Below are 21,949 nucleotides of genomic sequence, written 5' to 3' on the forward strand. Positions count from 1 at the left end.
AATTCAAGCACATAGATCTGAAGCAGATTATATTTTCGAGCACAAAAGAGAGAGAGAGAGAGAGAGAGATAAACCAATGATAACAGTCGACTGAGTCAACTGGGCTCCGAAGAGTGGCGACTGCGGAGTGCGGACTACCAGACTGCTGCAATTGATTTCCTGAAAAAACCGAGAGATGAGAGACAAGATCGAGAGAGAGAGAGAGATAAACAGAGAGAGAGAGAGAGAGAGAGATCTCACGATCGAGTTACAGTCGACTGAGTCAATTGATCATCGTAGCCTGCAAAAATAGAGTTACAGAGACATGAGAGTGTGCAATAAAGATTAGAGAGTCCAGATTGAGAGAGAGACTAAGAGAGATCGAGCGAGAGAGAGATCTCACGGAGTAGTCGCTGCTCTGGAGCTGTGGAGTGGAGTCTGGTCTGGAAAGGTTCGAGAGGAATCAAGAGTGGCCGAGTGAATAGAGATTAGAGAGAGAGTCCAGATTGAGGGAGAGACTAAGAGAGATCGAGAGAGAGAGAGAGAGAGAGAGAGAGAAAGATCGAACGGAGCAGTCGCTGCTCTGGAGCTCTGGAGGTGGAGGCGAGTCTGGAGTGGCCGAGTGAAATGAAAACCCTAAGTGGGAAGTGTGTGTATATATATATATAAATATATACAAGGGTATTTTTGTAAATACCCAGTTTCGGTTCGGTTCAGGGAACGGTTCGGTTATCAGCTCCACCGTAAGCGAACCGAACCCGTTCGGTTATCTTCCAACCTCCACCATATCCGCACCAACGGGGAATTTTTCGGTTATGGTTCGGGGAAAAAAAGCGGTTTCGGTTCGGGTACCCAACGGTTCGGCCGAGATTGCCATCCCTAATCATAAGCTCTGTTGCATTGGACATTATGAGGAGAATGTCCTATCTGCCTGGTTTGGGCTTAGGGATTCACCAGCAAGGGATCCCGGAGTTCCCTACCTTTCCTTCCTGCAAGGGCCGCTTCGGTTTGGGGTACATCGCCTCAGCCAATGATGCCAAAAGAAGGAAATGTGCGGGAAAACCCCGAATCCTCTATGGTGATCCCGACAGCTACTTTGTCTGCGAGAAGGGAAACACTGTTTACACAAGGCAGGCTGAGCCCTTTATTGACTCAAAGACTGGAGAGCTGCTACCGAGTTTTGAGATTTTCGCTAATGACACCTGGTCAGATAGTGATGAGGAGCCAGCAAGGATGGAATTCAAGAAGAAGCTCAACCAGCCGAAGGTCAAGACTGACTGGCTGGGATCCACGCGCGACGGACTCACTACATCGCGCAACTGTTTCAGTCAACACGTGACGGTCCTCGTGGGGATGGGATGTTGGTCATTTTCTGTTTTATAGTATTTTAAATCACTGTGAAGCGTGTTTAAAACCAGACCCTCTGTCTTGCATGCTAAAATTTGTAGCTTAACTTAGAACTCTTAGTCATTTAGCTTGGGAATGCCCATGGGTTGCTTCTGAACATGTCTCAGAGCCCAGGCATGCAAAGCAATTCCTGGAAGTCCAGTCATGGCCCTCGCGCGACGATCTGACTCCATCGCGCGATAGTCAGCCTGTTTCCAGCAATTGCCCTTGCATGGGCAACTAGGTCTAAAGGCCTCTATTTTGGTACCCCCACTGTTTTGGGGTTGTATTTTATTCCTGTTATCCCCGTTTGTAATAATTATTTACTTTCAGTACATATAAACTGCTTGGTTTGAATCCTGGGTGTGCACTGGTCCTTCCAGAGCCCAGAAGGAGATAAAATTGAACATGTTGGAAGGATATAACCATCGCGCGATGGTATGAGTTGGTCGCGCGACGGTTGACTTGCATGCTGACAGAGCCATGCATGCAAGTTGGCTGCTGCCTGTATCACATTCATATCAATGCACTGTTTTGATGCCCGGTAACAGTGTTGGGGTTTTATTTCGTTTATTTTTCAAGCATGCCTTCCATCCATATTATTTTTTGATCACATGTTGCAAGGTGTTACAGTTTTGAATCCCCAATTAACTGTTCCCCCGCTCTAATTGACTAAAAATTGGTTAATAAAAGAAGAATTGCAAACTTTTTCACAAAATGCTTAAGTAGAGACCGATCTCCGAATTGGGCGAGAGGGGTGCCTTAAAAGCATTCCCCTCTCGTAACCTGGCTCCCGAACCCAGATATGGTTATGACGGATTGGTTTTTTAACTTTTTCAAATCAAATAGCGTGGCAGGTGCTTCGAAATACGGTTCCTTGGGTGTCGGACCTTCAAAACCCAAGTGGCGACTCTGTATTTTGCGAGCGCTTATCGTCCAGCTAAGCGCTCCCTCGAACCGGCATTTTGAAAGGAACGAAATTCTTTTGAAAGGGCACGCTGCCCACAAGTATATAGTATAAAAGTTAGATAGATGTTATTATTATTTTCCACGGAAAAGGGGGAAGATTATTAATTGGTGCAACGAGTGCAACGACTTGAGGAGTGCAATTTTGTTCACCCTCCTTAAAAGAGGGTGAACATTACCCTCTTTTTTATTGGTTGAAATGGTGTAGGTCACATTCATGTAATACACTTTTTGATAAGCATGACATCACTTTGTGGTGGAATCCACACCATTTTCAAGCAATAGGAATGATGGTAATGTTCATCCTCTTAAGTGGAGGGTGAACAAAACTTAATTCCGACCTGAGGGCCGAACATCATTAAGGGCAAGATTAGCAAGATGTTGGGGGATAGGAACCTCCCCTCTCCCTTCAACACTCCAACCTAGCACCTAATAGGGATTGTTTAGCCAACGAATATGCATGTATTAATTGGTTAACAAAAATGCTAATTTTGTGGTTGGTAATTTATACGTTTTCTTTGCATGGTCGGATCAATAGTAAAGAAATGTACTACCTCCATCCCAAAATGTGCCTATTTTCTTTTTGGGATGTCTTAAAAAATTGTTTATATCTTTTAATGTATAATATCAGTATTTGCTCGTGCCTGAAGGTACGGCTTGAACGCTCAATTAAAGTTCTACCGTATATGAGTTTTACTTTCATAACAAATAAAATCAACATGGATTGTGTGAACCAACATCTACATATACTAGTGTTTACCCGTGCCTACGGCAATACCCACTCCGGCCCGTGCCTACAGCACTACTCACATCGATTGGAATTGAACTTACCATTTGAATCTTGATAGTAGCTCAAAACATTATTTTAATTTTTAGATAGCTATAAAAAATTTAGAAAAGATAAAGGAAAATAGAGAAAAGGATAGCCAAAACCAAAAAAGTATTACGTATCAGAGAAAGAGCGAGAGAGCATGTTACCGAGGATAGTGAATTTTGGGTTCCGAGTGACTCACCAGCAAAGGCGATGACTGTTTGTGGCTAGACAATTAGAGGAGAGGGAGAGAGAGAGATGGTGACTACTGGGTTTTTTTTTAATCAACAAAACATAAGCTGATTCGTAGGGGAAAAAAAAAACAAATTGATGGCATTTTTATAATATATTTGTAAGAGTGAGTGCTTTCTTAAGAGAATTGGATAGCACTCATGAACTCTTGAATTAAATGAATCTTAGCCATTCCAACAATTTGTCTCCACATCCTTTTGTTTTATAATATATATATATATATATATATATATATATATATATATCAATTAAAGTTCTGCTTCCATAACAAGTAAAATCAGTCCAAAATCAATCCTTTTAGAGAAGTAAGTATTTGTGAAATTGATCATTGCCGTTGGTAGCGAAACATGGATGATCTAGATTTATAGAAACTCTTAATACATGCTAACCATAAGATTTATAAATGAAGGGTCTAGATTTATAACTACGGATATAAGATTTAAAAACTGAGCTCTGTTACTATATAGATTTTATATATTTAATACGGATCTTATTTGATAGATTTCAGTTCATTCTCGTAAACAAAGATTTTGAAATGATAAAAAATATTATAAATTGTGAGATATAGACAATTTTTTGTAAAGTTCTAAAAAAAAGAATCATGCACAACAAATTGTACCGGATGAAGTATAATCACTGTCCTCTCTTATCGTGTTCGTGTGGGCTAAACGAAACTCCTTATCCCTAAGTTGTGGTACCCCAACGCAAGCGAAAGAGACAAGACAGACAAGCGCAGAAAAAGGAAAGGAAATACTACTAGTAGTAGTAGGAGTAGGGAGAAAGGAGGAGGCCAATTGGGTAGAGGTGGTTTTCTGATACTGTGGGATTTGATGTGAAGATGAATTTGTTATACTGCGGAAGCGGAATTCAGTTGGCGCCAAATCAAAGGCCGTGGGAAATTGAAACTGGGTTTGCAAACGGAATTGGATTCGTAATCCGAATTGGATAAATACTAGTACATGGTTGCTGATGTCATCTACCACTGTCGGTTTCCATCTCTCTCTCTCTCTTAAAAATCTGCGACTCATTACTTGTTTCACATTGGCAGTTTTGTTGCTACCCCTCACTCACTAGACCAGACAGCATACCCTCGCACCCACATAGGAATAGGAATAGGAATCTCACACGCTGAAGCTTTCTGTCTCTGGGTTTCCTCTTGATTTCTTCTACTCATTTGGTATTTGGGTTGTGGCTGAAAAATTAGTAAGTTGCACGGTCACTCATTTTCTCTTTCTTCCATACATTAATGTAGTCTTTCCTTCCACAGTACACCTCTCTCTTTAACCGGTTAGGTGTGCTTTCTTTTTACATTCTTTTGGTTCATATATGTATGCTGTGCAGTGATCGATGTGGTTTTCTCCTTTTCTTAAAGACCAAGCTCAAATATCGATCTTGTTCTGGCTTTCATGTTTTGATTTCTCTTTTGTTCCAGTTCAATTGCTAGATGGGTCCAAATGCACTGTCCACTTCCTTGGCCATAAGGACAACATATGTGCCATTTGAACCCAGAAATCTACTTGCTTCTTAAAGTTCGTTCATATTGATGATGGCTTTGCAGTTCTGTTAGCTACATTTCCTTATATTTGAATCTCCTTGAATGCCCTTGTAGTCAGGTTGATACTTGATAGTATTACCATTCATCCATAAAAGTTGTAACTTTTAAGTGAAACTCAGTGGGCTTTGGCGGTTTTGCTAATGGTTTAGAGCTCCCTCCTTTTAAATTTACTGTTTCAGGTATATCTGTACCTGTTTCAACTTGCAACTTGGGCAACTTGCATACTATTGGCTGCACATGAAAGCCATAAATATATAGTAGTCTGATACATGGCTTTACTTTCTACAAGTTGCTTGGTAGATTAGTAGTTGTCTGTAGTACATTGATAATTTGGGGCAGCTTTGTCCAAAATCATATGCTGATGCTTTATAAAAATTGTTTTCCTGTAGGCAGTATGTGGAAGGAGCTCAAATAATTTGAATTGGGACTCTCCTAAAGATGCTATTGTTTTCTATTCCATTCTGTTGGAGGATTTAGTCTTATGGAGGTTAAAGAAGCAAAACCTCCTTCGGGGTATGGCAAACCTCCATGGGAATTCAAAGGCAGGCAAGAGTTTCTCTTGTCTATTTTTTATAACTCAGGGTGTCTCTATCATCTTACGTGCTGGGGATCCACATAACTAGCCAACTAGGTGTGGCTGTTTTTTGGTTTAAACATCAAAACGTGATGGTCTGCTTCCTGTTTCAGTGCTTTGTATCAGCTTCACCTTGTGAAATCAGAAACTGCTCGCGCTTTCATCCCCAAAGAGTTCAAATTAGTTGAAGCTTTCGGGTGTATATTTACGATACTTTTCCTAAGAAGTTGCAATTAAATGAGATGAACGTAGATATTTTATTTCTCATTAACTAACATGAACCTGCCCTCTACAGATATACACTGGGTGGCTTCTTTCTTGCCAGCTATGATGACAGCCCAGCTGGTATCTTTGATGAGGTTCTATGTATTGACCTTTAGATTGCTTCCTCTGGCTCAAGTTGTACCTTATTAAATTGTGGAAAAGCACAAAACGCTAACACATGCAATTACATAAACATCAATTTCTGCGAAAAAAATAATTACCCGTAATTGTGAACTAGCAAGGTGACTTGGCTATTTTGTTATTGTTTTGTGCAGCTCGTGGTGATTGCCGGAATAGTATGGAATCCACCTACATCTTGTGCGTAAGTTTTTCGCCTTTTTCTTCTTTGTCATGCTAAAGTAATAGCAAATAATTGGTTTAGGACATCTGCACATGTAATTTCTGTGATAGTACCCACAAAATGTTTACTAGTCAGTTGTAACAAACAAAAATCTGAGTATGGGTCTGCGTTCACTATTCAATATTCATGCTGAGGGATTTGATGCAACCACACCAAACTTCAATGCTCATCTGGCTTATAAAAAATCAAGGTGAATGCCCACCACTCACGATTAGCTTTTTGGTGACTTAAATGTGTCTTTTTTTCTTGTTAATCTTCAGCAAACAAATTGAAAGGAGCATTCTCCCAAAAAAATAAAAATAAAAGGACCAGTTTTTGTAAAGATAATGGTTACATGGTTCGTCTGTACGCCTCAAAGCACCATAAATCTTCAGCCAACTATGTATAAAAGAACCAAACTAGAACAGTTTGTCAAGTGTGCACCTGACCATTAACCGTTCTTACATGCTGATTTGACTTGTCTGGTTCATGCTACGATGGAACGCATTGATTAGACAATGGAACCATAACTTAAATGTAATATTTGCTGTACTATATATAACTTGTAAGTAGGTTTAAATGTTTCTATGAACAGATGGGCTGCTAGGGTACTTGTGAACAGTGATGAGGCTTGTGCACATGGAAGAAAGGTGGGAAGCTCCCTAATGGTATTTTGGAAATATCGACAGTTGGAAAAACTTTTTCTCCTTGTATTGACATTGGAAATTTTGAAAACGGAAGGGCTGGTTAAGAAATCCTTTAATACTGTCAAGGTTTCAGTTTGCTATTTGGTCTGGTGATTCTACTTGCCTTTCTTGTATTCATTTTTGCAGGATGTGGGACTTCCTAGTCAAGTTGCCAGGTTTTCCAAGGTGGGCCTTTAACCAACATTTCATTGTTCCTTTCATACTTGAAAATTAGAACATCTGTGTTGCTCCTTTTGGCTATTGTTTGATGGAGGTAATTCTTCAAAAATGGCCAATGGCCAACTTTTCTCAACCGAGGTTTATTTCCTACCATATTGTCTATACCATTCGGTTTCTACAAGGTAGGCACAGGATCCAGATGTGCCAAAATATGAGCAAGCCACTGATATTTCCGATTGCAAACATCTTTTTATGTGATATGGTTTCTGTCTACAGCAGAGAATTACACCAATAGCCAGGCAATCAGAAAACAACTCCAATAGATTCTTCAGAATGATAGGGGTCAGCACTGTTTTGAGTCATCCAAAGAATTGCTTAGATATCCAAGTGACTGAAATCAATGGCACTTCTGCAACAGATATCTGTACCATCAACGTTGGTACTGCTGGTAAGTTGGAGTATTCGTCTTGTTTGCTATTATCAAATACCCAAACAGTCAGGCCATTCCCTCGCATGAGTTGGGTTACAGATCATGTGCGCTAATTAAAATATTTTTGAAGTTTATTCGTATAATGGTAAGAGTAGTAGTTGAAGTTTTTAACTTCATACTGTAATTGCGAAGGCCTGATTTGAAGCTAAACCTATCTATTTTCCTTCCTTTGCCTGGCACATTTTCTTGCACTTTCATGTTCATTGGGGGGATTACATGGGTTCTGCTGTTGTTGTTGTTGTTGTTGTAAACATGTTCATTGGGTGGTGGTGAATGTGAACTATACGTTAACAGTAGGCTATCCTCTTCCGCCTGCAACTAGAATCCTGCTCTTACGGCTGTTGGAAAAAATAAGGGCAAATTTTCGTAGTCGTCCCTCTAGTTTTACGGTTGTTCCAATTTCGTCCTATCTAGTTTCAATTGCTACCAAATAAACCCTGTAGTTTGTTTTACGTTCCAAATTGGTAAAATCGTTAACACCGTTAATGAAACTAACGGAAAAATATGATTAAAAAATTAAGTTCTCCAATTTTCAATCCGGTTGAACCGGTGCGAAGATCTTTTTTTTTTTTATCATTTAATCCTAGATGGTCGTAATGAATTTTTGGCTATAAGGCCTTTCAACGAGCACCCGAAGAGTCCTTATTTAGTTTCAGGGCTCTCTTAGGGTGCTCATTGAAAGACCTTAGAGCAAAAAATCCATTATGACCGTTTAAGATAAAATTATCAGAAAAATAAGATCTTCGCACCGGTTCAAACGGATTGAAAATTGGAACACTTATTTTTTTACACTGTTTATATATTAAAAAAATATAGTTAAAAAATTAAGTGTTCATTTAAGATAAAATAATCAGAAAAATAAAATCTTCGCACTGGTTCAAACAGATTAAAAATTGGAACACTTAATTTTTTAACTATATTTTTTAACATATAAACGGTGTAAAAAAATAAGTGTTCCAATTTTCAATCCGTTTGAACCGGTGCGAAGATCTTATTTTTCTGATAATTTTATCTTAAACGGTCATAATGGATTTTTTGCTTTAAGGTCTTTCAATGAGCACCCTAAGAGAGCCCTAAAACTAAATAAGGACTCTTCGGGTGCTCGTTGAAAGGCCTTAGAGCCAAAAATTCATTACGACCATCTAGGATTAAATGATTAAAAAAAAAATAAGATCTTCGCACCGGTTCAACCGGATTGAAAATTGGAGAACTTAATTTTTTAATCATAATTTTCCGTTAGTTTCATTAACGGTGTTAACGATTTTACCAATTTGGAACGTAAAACAAACTACAGGGTTTATTTGGTAGCAATTGAAACTAGAGGGACGAAATTGAGACAACCGTAAAACTAGAGGGACGACTACGAAAATTTGCCCAAAAAAATAATAATAATAATCCTGTTCTTGTTTGATAGTACACTTTCACGATGGAACTGAATTTTTTGTTCTTGTTATAATACATAGAAGGTGCTTTTGCAATTTACGTATTGATTTTTAATTTCACATCCCTCATCTCAGCCTTGGCCAAGGCAGTACCAGAGCTAAATTCCAACAAGTTGATTGGGCCAGTTATCAAGATGTCACTTCCAAGCTTCAGGTAGTTTCTGCATTTGTCTGCATTACTAAACTCCTTTTTGTAGAAACTAATCTCTATTTCATCTATTATATCGCAGTGGACGTACAGAGTATAATCCTCATCTTCTTAAATATTCTTGTCAAATTGAGTGCAGGTTAGTCTGCTATATCTTGTCATACTTAATGCTTCACAATCTCTATGACTATCCACCGATAGATCTCCAATAATGAATAAGCAGCTGCGCCCCAACGGTTCAAAGCAAGACCATTGTGAACTTCAAGTTAATTTTTTTGTTGTGTTTTAACTAGTGCCTCCTGTGTTGGCAATGTTTCTGTTGTAAACTGTAAGACTCCTATCTTGTGCAGGATAAGAGCAGTGCGACCAGCAAAGGTGTCGGTGTCGTCCGTAGCACCAAAAAGTGCTACTGAACAATCTCTTGAAACCCCAAGTTCCAAGTTTGTGGATTCTATAATAAGCAGAGATCTCGTACAAAACGAAAGGAACCTCAGCATATCAGTGTTGTTATCGAAACCAATTTTGGCTCTGGAGTTCAATTGTCTGAAAATGCAGGTTGAAGCTCCTGCTATCGTTTGTCCCTGCTCTGAGTACACTTTTAGAGCAGTTTGATGGTATCATGAAATGTGTCGTCTTCTTTTCTTCTTCTTTTTGGCATTTCAACTTGCTGTTGGTTCCTGTATATTAGCACTAAATAAGTTATGGAATTTTCTTGTTTTGTTACTCTTTCTGAAGAGCGTATCTACTCACCGTTTCTAGTGTCAGATTCTGAGGAATTGTAGGGGTATACCAAAATTTCAGTTCTTTTAGAACCTTGTATTTTTCCCGGATGGATGCCTTGTGGGCATGGCCAGCTCTGGGCTAAGGCTTCGGACGTTAGTCTTCCCGGGCTCTAGGCTCCACAACCTTCACTCTTCTATCTTCAGCTGGTCTATTCTGCACTCCTCCAGCAACATTCGTCCGTCCCCCGATTGGGATAGTCACGAGCTAAATGCCTCACTCCTCTACGTTCAACACAGTTACCGGCTCTCCTCTGCTTATGCAAGTAGCTTCTTTTTCAGCCTCTGTGGCTTGCGGTGACAGAAAGTAGAGTTTCCTGGATGAGAAACTTCATCCGTAGCTCGTCTAACTGTTAAACTAGCTTGCTTTCAATGGTTTCCGCGGATCACTCTTTCCATTGCGGACTTGGTCGATAGGGATAGGGATCAAAGAATCTCTCAGTTCACAAGTCAGGGCGAGTAGAACTATTTCATACGCAAGCCTTAAGCCCCCAAAATGTCCAAAAACTAGGGTCTCCACTTATTTTTAGCACCTAGTGTATATGTGTTGCTATAGGCTCCATTTTTAACCCATGAATATGTTTCACATAAAAGCCCAATGACCCAGTAAAATGGAACGGAGGAAAAAAACAAAAAGTGAGAATAAAGTTGGATTACGGGACCTCAAGATCGATGATCTCTGGGAAAATTATTCTGTGTGGTGAGTGCATTATTAACATGGATGCATCTTTTCCTCTTAAACGATAATTCTCATTGCAAGCAAACCCAATAAACTGACGAAGAAGGAATTACATGTTAAGTGATAGGATATTAAGGGCCTTATTTTCGAAGATCGTCTTAGGCCTCTGAAATTTCAGAGCCGGCCCTGATTTTAGCCTTCAGACGATGTCCGAAACGGACTCGGAAATTTATTCAAGTGAAGTTACTCTATGTATATTCTGCAAATGGTGTTAGGTCAGTTATTTATATTTTTTTTTCTAGAAAGTCAAGAGGTCAATCGTTGCTGCAAGATCCGATTATTTCTCTCCATTATCGTTTTTTTTCCTTCCTTAAACAATGGTATGATGGATGAAGAAGTTGTTGGTTACGAAGACAAATAATTACTCGGTTAAGATTTAAATGACTTAAATAGTTGAGAGTATTACATAAGCAATGCCACGTGATATGTCGAGAACGCTAATAATTACTCAATTAAGACTTGTTTGTTTGTTGTGGGTCTATGTTGTTTGACTTTATTACCATTAAAATGTCCAAAATTGAAATTTATAGAGCACATGAAAATCAACTTTATTTCGTTTTAGTTTTGAAGTTAATACCGAATTCTTCATTGACATTTAGCAGTTTTTTTCTTAGCGAAAATGAATTAAGCAAGAGCGGGCCACAGACTTGTTCTATCGTCCATTTCAAAGTTGAGTAGCGCAATCAAGTTTCCATTAGCCGGCCGGTGGAAGCGAGAAATTTGAGATATGTTTCTTCGTACTCTTTCAAAAGACCCTCTTCCATGAGCCCCGTATGGCATGACAATGGCGACACCTGCATGCGTTTGCACATGAATTTGTTGAGGGATTTATGAAAAGAGGAATATAAGCGAAAATTTAAGAAGAAAAAAACGCCCTTTTAAACCCAATGTCCAATACACACCAGAGCTTTCATTATTTTGAATTAGACCCCGTGTTTTTCATTCTGTCATTAATTCCGACCCTGGCCTCAAATTCTGTCAATACACTAACGGAAGTTGGTGAGGGGACCATTTTCAGCTTACTTGGCAGGGATGCCTCCCATGTCAATGGCAATGAGCACTGGAGGAGGAAAAATTGGCGCCAATTGCAGGCTCCCCTATTTGTCCCTAACTTGCATCCCAGCAGTCCATCCCATGCATTTTACCCAAAACAAAATGCTATATTATCCACTTTAACTAGCCATTAAATAGATGAGGTGCCCAAGAGCCTAGCAATTTAGGCTATTGAAATCACAATATTTTCGGATCAAAAAAAAAAATCACAATATTTTTTAATTCATTTCTCAAATGCAATTGTAAGGGCAAAATCACTCCCGACTACGTCGCATGCGTGGTTCACCACTACAAGCAAACCCAAAGCCTTCGATGCATGCCTGACTTTATCGACAATCGTGTGTCCCGCAACATGAGGTCTATGACAATAATTGTAAGGGTTTGGGAAATTGGTCAATAACTTCTTTTCTCTAATATTTTAATTTTGTTGTATCTATGACAAGAATCGTAAAGTGGGCTTGGAAAATTATCAATCTTACCCATTACTTTTGAACTTGCATAATCTTTTTGGAACAATAAAAATTGCACAAATGAGGACATACCTTACTTATTAGACCATCTCCCACCTACCCTCCATGTCTTCAAATTTTCGTTCATTCTTCCATTTTGAAGTAAAATTTCACTCCTATCCACCCTCCGTATTTTCTTCCAATTGGGAGGATGGTCTTTCATTGTTCAAATATGAAGTACCAAAAAAATATGGAGGATCTATTCCGTTTTGATACTTTTTTTTTTTTTGTTGTAAAATTGGAACCAATCAAAAGATTTTTGCAATATCAGTTACTATAATAAGACTAATATTGAGTAGAATTTGGATTTTGAAGGTAAAGTAATGAAGTTTGAGATTTGGAGTGAGTTTCTAAGAATATAGATAGAGGAAGAAATCTAGTCTTTCATTATAAAACAGTTTTTTTATTCTCTAAGATAGTCTCTCTAAGATGAGAGATTTAGAGGATATTGGGTTGGAGAGAAAGTGCTGTAAGGAATGTAGAAAATACTTGGTGTGAAAATGACGTCCGGGACGGTGGCATGGGATAGGTTAGGAGGAGACGGGGAGAATAGACAAGCTTATAACCAACCAAACCTGGTACTACGACCTTTTTATACCGTCCAGAAAAGCTTTAACAGGGAAATAGGACCCTCGCTCACATTCCCTTGGCTAAACATGGAACATGCAGTATAAAAAGTGTGCTAGGTATTTGTGGACTTCAATTTTCTTTGTTTTGCACTCTGATCCTGACGCAACGCTCCTAAGGCACCCATCAGAGATCTCTCGTTCACCACTACAGATTCATATGAGACCATTATGGCATTATTTAATGTATTAATCCCACGGGAAACCATAGTTTTGATTGAAGAGTATTAAGATACCACTACCACCAGATGGTGTCAACAGTCCCAAGATGACTAAATAATTACTCCTTGCTTTGCCACACTATTGCTTCAGATTCAAGGAACGAGATTTGTCACTTTCTTGGACCACACACAGGGCCAATATCCCCCGTCCCAAAATAATCCTCGGCCGATCTCACAGTCCCTTTGAGAGAGAGAGAGAGAGAGAGAGAGAGAGAGTTGCAGATATAGGATCTCCCCTGCTAAGCACTGAATATGTAGGGTCTCAAATCCGAAACTGGGATTCTGAAGTTATCTTCTTTAAGACGTCCTTTTATTCAACAGCATTAGATCATACCATCTTGCGTTACCAAAGTTAACTGATTCATCCTCTCACATCTGCTCTCCCAAAATAAGATCCAGTTAAATGTTTTATTTTTGAAATTTTAAGGATGGTTTCAAATCCAAAATTTTAAAATTCATCAAACTTGTACATATGCTCTTATAAAGCGCCTACATCCGGTGATCTCCGAAACGCTCAAATTGAATCCAGTCAAGGCCATTCCATATCACCCCAGATGGAAAGAGGCCTGCCCCAAGCTATCCAAATTTCGATTGGTCATCGACCCTCCATTCTATTTCTCCACTCAGTTTTTGCCAGTCATCAAAAGCCTAAACCGCTAAGATTGGACAATCTGAGTTAAAAAAATTTCTCGTTTGCATTGGCTTTCCATTAAGGGCACTAAAGGGAAACCTAAGGGTAGCAACCACACGTTTAAGCCCAGCCCCTTTCCCAACCAATACGACCCTTGAATTCTATTTTCCACGCTTGGGCTTCCACTTCCGCTTGAACTGTGGGTTCTATTGTGAGGTCCCAGTATATCTGGTTGAGGTGTGATGAGTGTTTACGGTTTAATGGCAAAATCATGTTCATTTGCTCTCCGGTAAAGCAAAGCAGATGCTTCCACCCTGTCATTTTTTCCGGTTAGAATAGAGAAAATTATGTGTTAAATTCAATCAAAGAAACCAAATACACTCAAATCACATTTGAAAGTAGAGGCACATTCTTACCAGCCAGGATGTACAACAAATCTTCCTGTTGAAAGAGCCCAATTGACCTGTTTGAGACAAGCTTAAGAGTTAGCCTTCACAGTCAAAGAGAGAAGGGAGCTTCTGGTGGCGTACAATAGTTTGACATCAAATGGTCAAAACCCAGCCCCAACACAAAGGCTTCATGAAAAATAGGATTCCCTTTGTTTGGCAAGTGCTCATGGGGGATCGAGCTAACTCACATTTGTGTAGAAACTGCTAATGGTAGAGTGGTTCAAGAACCTATATCATAATCTTTTTACAAGAAAATCACACGCCAAAAAAGAAAGAAACAAGAAGAAACAAGAATCCTGAAGCCACATCATGGCTCTATCTCATTAAGGCATCTTCCTACATGCTTTCTTCTCAATTATCCTTTTTTTCCCTCACCTGAATTTATTTTTGTATGCTTACTCTAGAACATCCATATCATGATCTAAACAGCACCAGGCTATGAAGAAATAAAATATGAGTTGTTTCTCAGAAGACAGAAAACTAATAAGCAACTATACCTTGTCGGTACCAAGTGAGTTGGCCACTACATGGGTGACCTGCTCATCTATCTGGTTGGTGCACACAGCACCAAACTGTTCAGCTGTCTGCCACAATGGATGCAAGTGAGGATTGGCTTCACCAACCGGAAACACCCTGCTGAAGACAATGCGGCAACCGCCAAGAATCTTCCGCTGCTCTGAAGCTAGGATGTTTCTAACATCAGCTTCATCCAAGGATTGATGTGAAAAGAAGTTTTGATGTATTTTCTCAATTACCTATGTTTTAGGCAACAATACATTATACATCAACAGGGAGGGAATTGGTAAGGAAGTCATTTGTGAAATCTCATGGTTAAGTGGCTAAAAATCTCACCGCCAAAGAAGATGATAAAGTGCCATCTTCCGGTCTCTCATCATGATCAATCTCAAGGAGAGAAGGACCTAAAAGCCCAAATTGTCGTCTGCTGCAAGGAAAATAAATATACCTGCAAAAATATTTGAAATAAGAAAATAGCCAATAAAGCAAAGCAAACAGGAGAAATTGGATATTGTTTCAAGACCATAGATAGGCATGTTTACCTTTCTACGACTATCAAGTTTAGTTTGTTGTGTGGCCAGACTCTAACAGAATCATCTATAATTACCACAGACGACTCCATACCCAAAACCCCCTCCAAATCCTTACTCTTAGGAACCCTCTCATCACCATCAAAAAGATCACTATCGTCACCCCTAGAGATTACTCGTCCATTAAACAAGACCCCTTTTGGATCAAGCAGTTTTGCCATCTCTGTAGCATACAGCTTGTTCCCCATTGTGTAGAGATGCAGTTCAAAAAGCATACTAGCCTGAAAGAAACGCAAGATGCACTATGAGCTTCATGAGAAAAGCTCAAGAAAGAACCTTGTTTCCCAAAAGAAAATTAAAAAAATACAAGGATTCCTATTACCTTCTCCAAAAAATTCCAAATCCCTGGTCGCAATTTAGTCCACATACCCATATGAGGAAACCGGAAGAGATGCCTATACGGCTTTTCACGATCTTGTTCCTCTTTCTTCCTCAACAACTCATCATGCACAGGATCTACTTCGGAAAACTGAAGAAACAGATAGAGATTAATCAAAACAGAATGCTTTCACATTGTGTCCTACAAAGCCACAATATAGCCGGAACAATCTTAAAATAGACTAGGATACCATAATACCTTGGCTGAATTAAGAAGTGTGTGATCCAGATCCAACACAAGACACAACTTATGTGCAGCAAACATCTTGTTCTGTTCTTCAATCCTCCTAGCCCTCTCTCGTTGGATAGCAGCTTTCTGCTGGTCATCAAATCCATCAAACAGATGCTCAACATCTCCCCAGGTGTTCTGTGGTGGATAAGGGCCTGCAGCAACTTCCGCAGACAAAGGAATGGTCCCACTCTGCAGATTAACTGATTCTTGTACTGCACTTTTAATGTCCATTCTATTCGAGTTAACATGCACGGGCTGTGAAGAAGTATTCTGAGGTATAACTGGTGGAGGTATCGATGCTTGAGAAACTGATAAAATATCAGCTATGTTTTTCAGATTATTGGTGAATTGTGAAGTAATATCTGGTGGATTTTTAGGAGGCGTGGACTTCTTATCTGCTTGATCTTGGTTCTGAAGATTCAAATTGCCCTTCATTTCCTGAGAGCTCGATACAAGAGCTGCATTTGTTTTGGCCTGATCAGGTCCCAAGCTCCCAGCCTTTTGAGATATATTGCTATGTAGAATACGTCGAGGGTCACGTGGTTTCATGCGGATTTTTCCCAACTCGTCCTGCAAGTTCTGTAAATTACAAAACATGATCAAAAACCTTGGCCGTAAAAGAAAACAGTGAACAGGACACCCAATGTTGCTAACAAAAATGTAAGTAATAACTTAAAATGCGACGCCTTGAGCATTTAATATGTCTCATCCCACTCAATTTTCCCACAAGTGCATATTCCAGAACTATCATGAAAGTTTAGCGAAAAAATATCAGTACATTCAGACTGGAAGAGGACTAATTGAATTAGCTGTTCAGTGTAAACAGTTCCACTAGGGAATATCTGAAGTTCGAAATACAAAAGTATAAGCTGCTTAAGAATTGTCTACCATTGCAGTCCGGAGGAAACCATATAGCAATCAAGAGTCAAGGGAAAAAATGCAAATATTCTTCAACTAGACTATTTCTTCCCTATCGATTCTATGGTGGTGTTAGCAGGTTTCTTTCTAAACTGGGCACATAACGTTGGGAAGATATTGAGTTGCACCAAAACTGAAACGAGGAAAAGACTACCAGGTAATAGATCCTCACCATTGAAGATGTTTGAGGAGTCTGAAGTAATCCGGCAGATCCCTGCCCAAGCACTGGGGGTTTCAAAGGAGGAACACTCGGGGATGGAACTGCTCCCAGTATGGAATTCAAGCTTGGCGTATGCGTGGAGCCTGTCATAAGTTCAACAGACTTCTGTTGTCCCGTCTTAATTATATTCATCCACAAGGTTGGATTCCCTGCGATATCCTTCAACAAAGATTGCAAGGAAGGCGTGCTCCCACCTGCCCCCGATAAGGTCTCAGTTCCATTTAGTAGTAAATTTGGCAAAATCATGCCAGTACCAGAGGCAGTAACTGCACTCTCGAATTTCCAAGGGTCACCTCCTGTGTTCTCCACCACCTGACTCCTGCTGCTAGTGAACTGAGGTCCACTAGTGCCCCTATCCTCCAAACCACCACCACTTCCTAAAACAGTTTGCACATCCCTAACAACATCAGAATCAGTCAGTCCATTCCTTTGCCTTTTCAGAGCAGGGCCATCCAAAATAGGTTCCTCAGGAGGTTTCTGCTTCCTTGAGGTTGCTGTTTCCACGACAGCATCCGCTTTAGGTTCATTTTTAGTCATAGGCAACAGACGCTGATTGAGATCCAGACCTAAATCAGGATGGGCAAATCGCAGTCTAGGATCTCTACTCTTCACTGGGGATTTAAATGTTGTATTAGGTGCTGAACTTGCATTGATCAATGCTTTGGAACTGTCTACATGCGGCAATGGAGAAACAGCTGATTGTGCCAAAATTGGTGGATTGACAGTTTTAACACTGCCGACCATGGAAGAACTAGAAACCTCCCCACCAGTTTCGCCATCTCCATCATCATCTTCTTCTGAAGGGGTTGGGCTTGGAAGTTCATTCATAAGGAAGGAACTGCGACCAAATTTTTGTTGATAAGAAGAAACAGCTTTGAGGGCATCCCTTTCATAAGGATGCATTACAGTGTCTTCAGCTGGGTGGGGTAAAGGCCATTCCGGTTTAACAGCTCCACCTCCAATAGGCAATAGGCTATTCAATGGCATGAGCAATGGGGTTGTCCGGGTTGGGGATGGAAGACTGTCTTCATCATGATCTTTGTGAAGGTCAAGCAGGGGAAGCAACACCCCCCTGCCCCTAGAACTACTTGGTCCAACTTTCAATCGTTCCATAAATGTGTTGGCATCATTTGGATGCAAAGATTCAACAGACGCAGATTCAAACTCCATATCCATTGAACTAGTCAAATCATGACTAGCATTTTCAGAAGCATCAGAGTCTTTCTGATTCACCCTCTCAGTGAATTGTATGTTGTTTGCCTTATTGTTGCCTTTCAAAGGCGGCAAAACAGTTGGAGGATCCATAGGTGTGATCATTAACTCTAGCTGTAACAACAGATACCACGTTAAATTTTGACAACTACCAAAAATTATAGTCCTTGAGAAAAGTTGTGCAGAATAACAAACCTCTTTCAACTGCTCAGGAGAAAAGATAGGAGGGTTTTGGCTGGTCACATTAGATAACAACCTGTGACCAAATTCAGAAAAGAAAGGGGTAAGCAACCTATGTATGCCAATGTTTGGGACAACACAAAAGGGTGAAACAGAAACCTAGACAGAATGTCTTTATTTTGTTCCTTCTGGTTTTCGTTCATGGAGCAGAAAACCTGCGAAAAATTGAGTCTTAGCCTACGGAACAATTCAGCAAATTGATCCCACCAGGAAAGAGAGCAAATCAGATGAACAAAACAACCAGTGGATAATCTTACAGAATTCACAGTCTGTATTGCAGTAAATGAAAGTTGATTAAGAGCATCGGCCATAGGAGTGGAAATTCCAAAAACCACTTCCCGCAAGCTGTCTAACAGGCAATGTAGTCGGGAACAAACTGCATTATATGATCTACAACAGATAAATTTAAAAACGTTAATCCAGTATAATTCACTTGGGCAATTACTTTTTATACGTATATTCAAATTGGACATTTCTCATCAATCATTCTGGCTCCGGTAAATTCAGCCAACTTACTTTTCCACATCAACCATGGTTACTGTCCCAAGTGCTTCGCGTATCGAGTTAACCCTCCTCTCCACCTCATTCTCTTCCCCATCAGTAGTGTCCAATTGAATTGTATCCCCCACATCATTGTCCAATTGATTTGCATCCACCCCATCATTATTCCCCTTCAAACCCTCATCATCATCATCATCATCTTCAATCTTGACCACAATCTCAGAGTCCAAATCAATCTCACCTTCCTCCAATTCACCTTCCTCCTTGCTTTTCTCCACCTTATCAGCACCCTCATCGTCATCGTCGTCATCACCACTCACATCAATTATAACTTTCTCCGCATCCTTCAGCGTGGACAAACTTAAACCATTACTCGTCTTATTCGGTTGTTTCGTGTTGGTGGCTGAAGAAGAAGAAGACGATCTCTTCAAGTTGGAGTTGATGATCTCTTCTTGCTTGACCAGAACCTCGTCGAGGGATTTGTTCTGTACGGCCTGTGCCCAGGCGAGGTTGTAGAGACCGGAGGAGTAATTCCGTGAAACGGGAAACTTGTACAGATCTTGAACCGTCCAAACCCTAGGCTTATTATTGTTATTATTATTAGTAGCCGCCTCCAGCTTCACAAAGTCCTCCTCACTGATCTCCTCCACCGAACCCGAGTCGGAGATTTCACCTTCTTCCACGTCTTCGATCGACTGCCCCATCTCACAGCCTATTATTATTATCAGAGTTTCTTTGTTCTCGGAATTCTTAAATACAAATAGTAATAAATAATCCTCCGAACCTAACAATCAAGATCGGATGCCATACACAATCTGCTATCTGTTTTATCTATAAAAGACTCTACATATAAGACTCATATACATATACAGATATGGATAAGTATATATACAGAGATCTACGGAGAAGAGAACAAGGTCAAAATTTCAAACTTAGGGTTTTGTGTAAGTTTTTTTGCCCTAGATCTGAGAGTTTTATGCGACGAGATTTTGAATGTTCATGAGAATCAGATCTTGAATACTGTATAAGGTTGGTGATGATGTTTATACTGTATATTTTAATTATGTTGTGAGAAGAGGAAACATTTGAAACCAGGAAAATTTGGGAGAGAGAAGGAAATTGAGACTGACGAGAAGGGTTGGGAGAGGAAGGAAAGAGATTATGATTCTGGAGGACGAGCGACTCGAATAGAGAGGATCCGGGTGAGTTTGAATCTGGACCGTACATGTCAGCAATCCGAAACTTGTTAGGATGGCTACGGTAGGCCAATTGACAGCAAGGCTCACCGTGATTCAAATCTAGCTGTCATTTTATACGAAGGAGTTTTGAATAAATGAAATTGGAGTAAATTTCATTTCATTTACTTCCTCCCCCTGAAATTTCTAACAAATACTCGTACTACTCCAAAGATCTTCCTTCTGAAATTCAAGAAAATACACTAACCTTTAGAGCATCAGCAGTGCTGCAATGGAATAAATAAATGTGAATAATCAAAACATGATACATCGGATTTTGATTATCCATTTAGAGGTTGTTAAAGTTAACAATATCAAATTCTACATTGGTTATTTTTTGCCCATAATCAAAACCAATGGGCCCTCCAAACTTTTTTCCTTCATTTCACCCATATTTTTTGAAAAAGAGGTTTTTGAAGGAAAAAAAAAACTGTTTATGTTAGAAACAGTTCAAAAAAAATAAAATAGTTTTTCGAAACAAAAAATAATTTTTCAAAAAACACACACCTTGTTCACTTAAAAACTAGAAATACAATTTTGAGAAATTTTGAAAGAATTGTATTTACAAAAATAATTTTGAAATTTTAAAAATATAAATACAGTTTTTTAAAAACAGATTTTGTGTAAAAAAACAGTTTTCTATAAAAGAGTTTTGAAATTTCAAAAACAGTTTTTTGAAAAACACACTTTATTTACTTACAGTTTTTAAAGTTTCTGAAAAAAAAAACAGAAAAAAAAACCTGAAAGTTACAGTTTTTTAAAATTATTTTTTGAAAACATTGTTGTGAGAGAGAGAGAGAGAATGTTTTTGTGTAATGTTGGTGTGCTTGATTGAGAGATAAAATTTGGTTATTGACAAAATATTGCTAGTTTTGAATATTGAAGAGCCAAAATTTGATGAGATATTAAGAGGTTGCTAGGTTTGGTTATTCCAATGTGAGCACTTTTTTTATCAACATTGTTAACTTTAACAATTTTTTATTTTGCTTATTCAATTGTCGATGCTCTTACTTACTTTTTCAAATATATATATATACAGGGCGGTTCCAGGGACACCCAAAAAAATACATCATAGTTTCTGATCAAATTTTGATAATCCGAGCAGCTCAAAGTGATAAGAACGTGATTTTAAGGGTACTCGCAAAAAATCAACAAAAAAAATGACCGGAAAGGGCTTGATCCGAACAGTTTTTTATTGAACGGTTCAAATAAAAACTGCTCAAATCAAGTCTTTCTCGGTCATTTTTTTTGCTAATTTCTCCCGAGTACGCTTAAAATCACATTCTGCACACATTGAACGGTTTGGATCATAAAAATTTGATCGAGAACTATGAGATTGAAATTTGGGATGTTTTTTTAGGTGTTTTTTGGGTGTCCCTTGAACTGCCCCGATATATATATATATATATATATATATATATATATATATATATATATATATATATATATATATATATATATATATATATATTTGAATTTCAACTACCTCCCCTAAGGTTTCTTACAAATGTACAAGTCTTGCCTCAATTTTCTTAAAATGCACTGCCCTCCTTTTCTTTTAAGGCCATGCTTCGTAAAGTACTTTATAATAAGAAGTACTTATTAAGGGTTCTTAACAAATAAGTACTTATTTATAATTTTTAAATTTAAAAATAATGTTTTTATGAAAATAATTTTTTATTTTTTTGCACCGTTCAAAAAATCTCATCGAAATCTATCAAATAAGATCTATATTGCACAAAAAAATTACTTCAATAAGGGTGCATTCTTGTAAACTTATAGTCTGAAAACTTATTTCAGTATTTTTTACTTTTAGTAATTTTTTAT

The 21,949-nt window shown here is 38.9% G+C and overlaps 2 protein-coding genes across 15 annotated transcripts; one reads left to right on the forward strand and one right to left on the reverse strand.

Moving 5' to 3' along the window:
* The first annotated feature begins 4,040 nt into the window (after positions 1-4,040).
* Positions 4,041-9,837, forward strand: LOC131310014 (protein NEOXANTHIN-DEFICIENT 1). 14 transcript variants are annotated; one of them, XM_058336778.1, is made up of 11 exons: positions 4,045-4,597; positions 5,339-5,495; positions 5,637-5,720; positions 5,819-5,868; positions 6,063-6,105; positions 6,723-6,795; positions 6,961-6,999; positions 7,270-7,441; positions 9,001-9,079; positions 9,156-9,212; positions 9,424-9,837. In XM_058336778.1, exons 2-11 carry the CDS (start codon positions 5,431-5,433, stop codon positions 9,683-9,685), a joined length of 924 nt encoding a protein of 307 aa, XP_058192761.1. In that variant the 5' UTR covers positions 4,045-4,597; positions 5,339-5,430; the 3' UTR covers positions 9,686-9,837. The 14 variants fall into 14 exon arrangements, with proteins under 14 accessions (XP_058192766.1, XP_058192768.1, XP_058192761.1 ...); XM_058336780.1 differs by having other exon boundaries at positions 7,273-7,441; XM_058336774.1 differs by having other exon boundaries at positions 4,046-4,597; positions 5,819-5,882; positions 6,063-6,109.
* Positions 9,838-13,394: 3,557 nt separating this feature from the next.
* On the reverse strand, positions 13,395-20,063 carry LOC131310181 (RNA polymerase II C-terminal domain phosphatase-like 3). The gene is made up of 12 exons (XM_058337066.1): positions 18,903-20,063; positions 18,644-18,776; positions 18,486-18,541; positions 18,342-18,402; positions 16,887-18,260; positions 15,764-16,375; positions 15,509-15,655; positions 15,139-15,407; positions 14,933-15,044; positions 14,578-14,835; positions 14,048-14,094; positions 13,395-13,945 (listed from the first exon to the last, which is right to left on the reverse strand). Exons 1-12 carry the CDS (start codon positions 19,589-19,591, stop codon positions 13,882-13,884), a joined length of 3,822 nt encoding a protein of 1,273 aa, XP_058193049.1. The 5' UTR covers positions 19,592-20,063; the 3' UTR covers positions 13,395-13,881.
* Positions 20,064-21,949: the final 1,886 nt, after the last annotated feature.

The sequence above is a fragment of the Rhododendron vialii genome, chromosome 12a (assembly GCF_030253575.1).
Source record: "Rhododendron vialii isolate Sample 1 chromosome 12a, ASM3025357v1".
In the NCBI taxonomy this organism is placed as follows: Eukaryota; Viridiplantae; Streptophyta; class Magnoliopsida; order Ericales; family Ericaceae; genus Rhododendron; species Rhododendron vialii.

Excerpts from the sequence above, each read along its gene's own strand:
- LOC131310014 (XM_058336774.1), top strand. The coding sequence starts at position 5,431 with ATGGAGGTTAAAGAAGCAAAACCTCCTTCGGGGTATGGCAAACCTCCA. Across the intron at positions 6,796-6,960 it reads AGGTGGGAAGCTCCCTAATG|GATGTGGGACTTCCTAGTCA; the intron begins GTATTTTGGAAA and ends TCATTTTTGCAG. Across the intron at positions 9,080-9,155 it reads ATGTCACTTCCAAGCTTCAG|TGGACGTACAGAGTATAATC; the intron begins GTAGTTTCTGCA and ends ATTATATCGCAG.
- LOC131310181 (XM_058337066.1), bottom strand. The coding sequence starts at position 19,591 with ATGGGGCAGTCGATCGAAGACGTGGAAGAAGGTGAAATCTCCGACTCG. Across the intron at positions 18,777-18,902 it reads ACCATGGTTGATGTGGAAAA|ATCATATAATGCAGTTTGTT; the intron begins GTAAGTTGGCTG and ends TATCTGTTGTAG. Across the intron at positions 15,408-15,508 it reads TTTGGAATTTTTTGGAGAAG|GCTAGTATGCTTTTTGAACT; the intron begins GTAATAGGAATC and ends CGTTTCTTTCAG.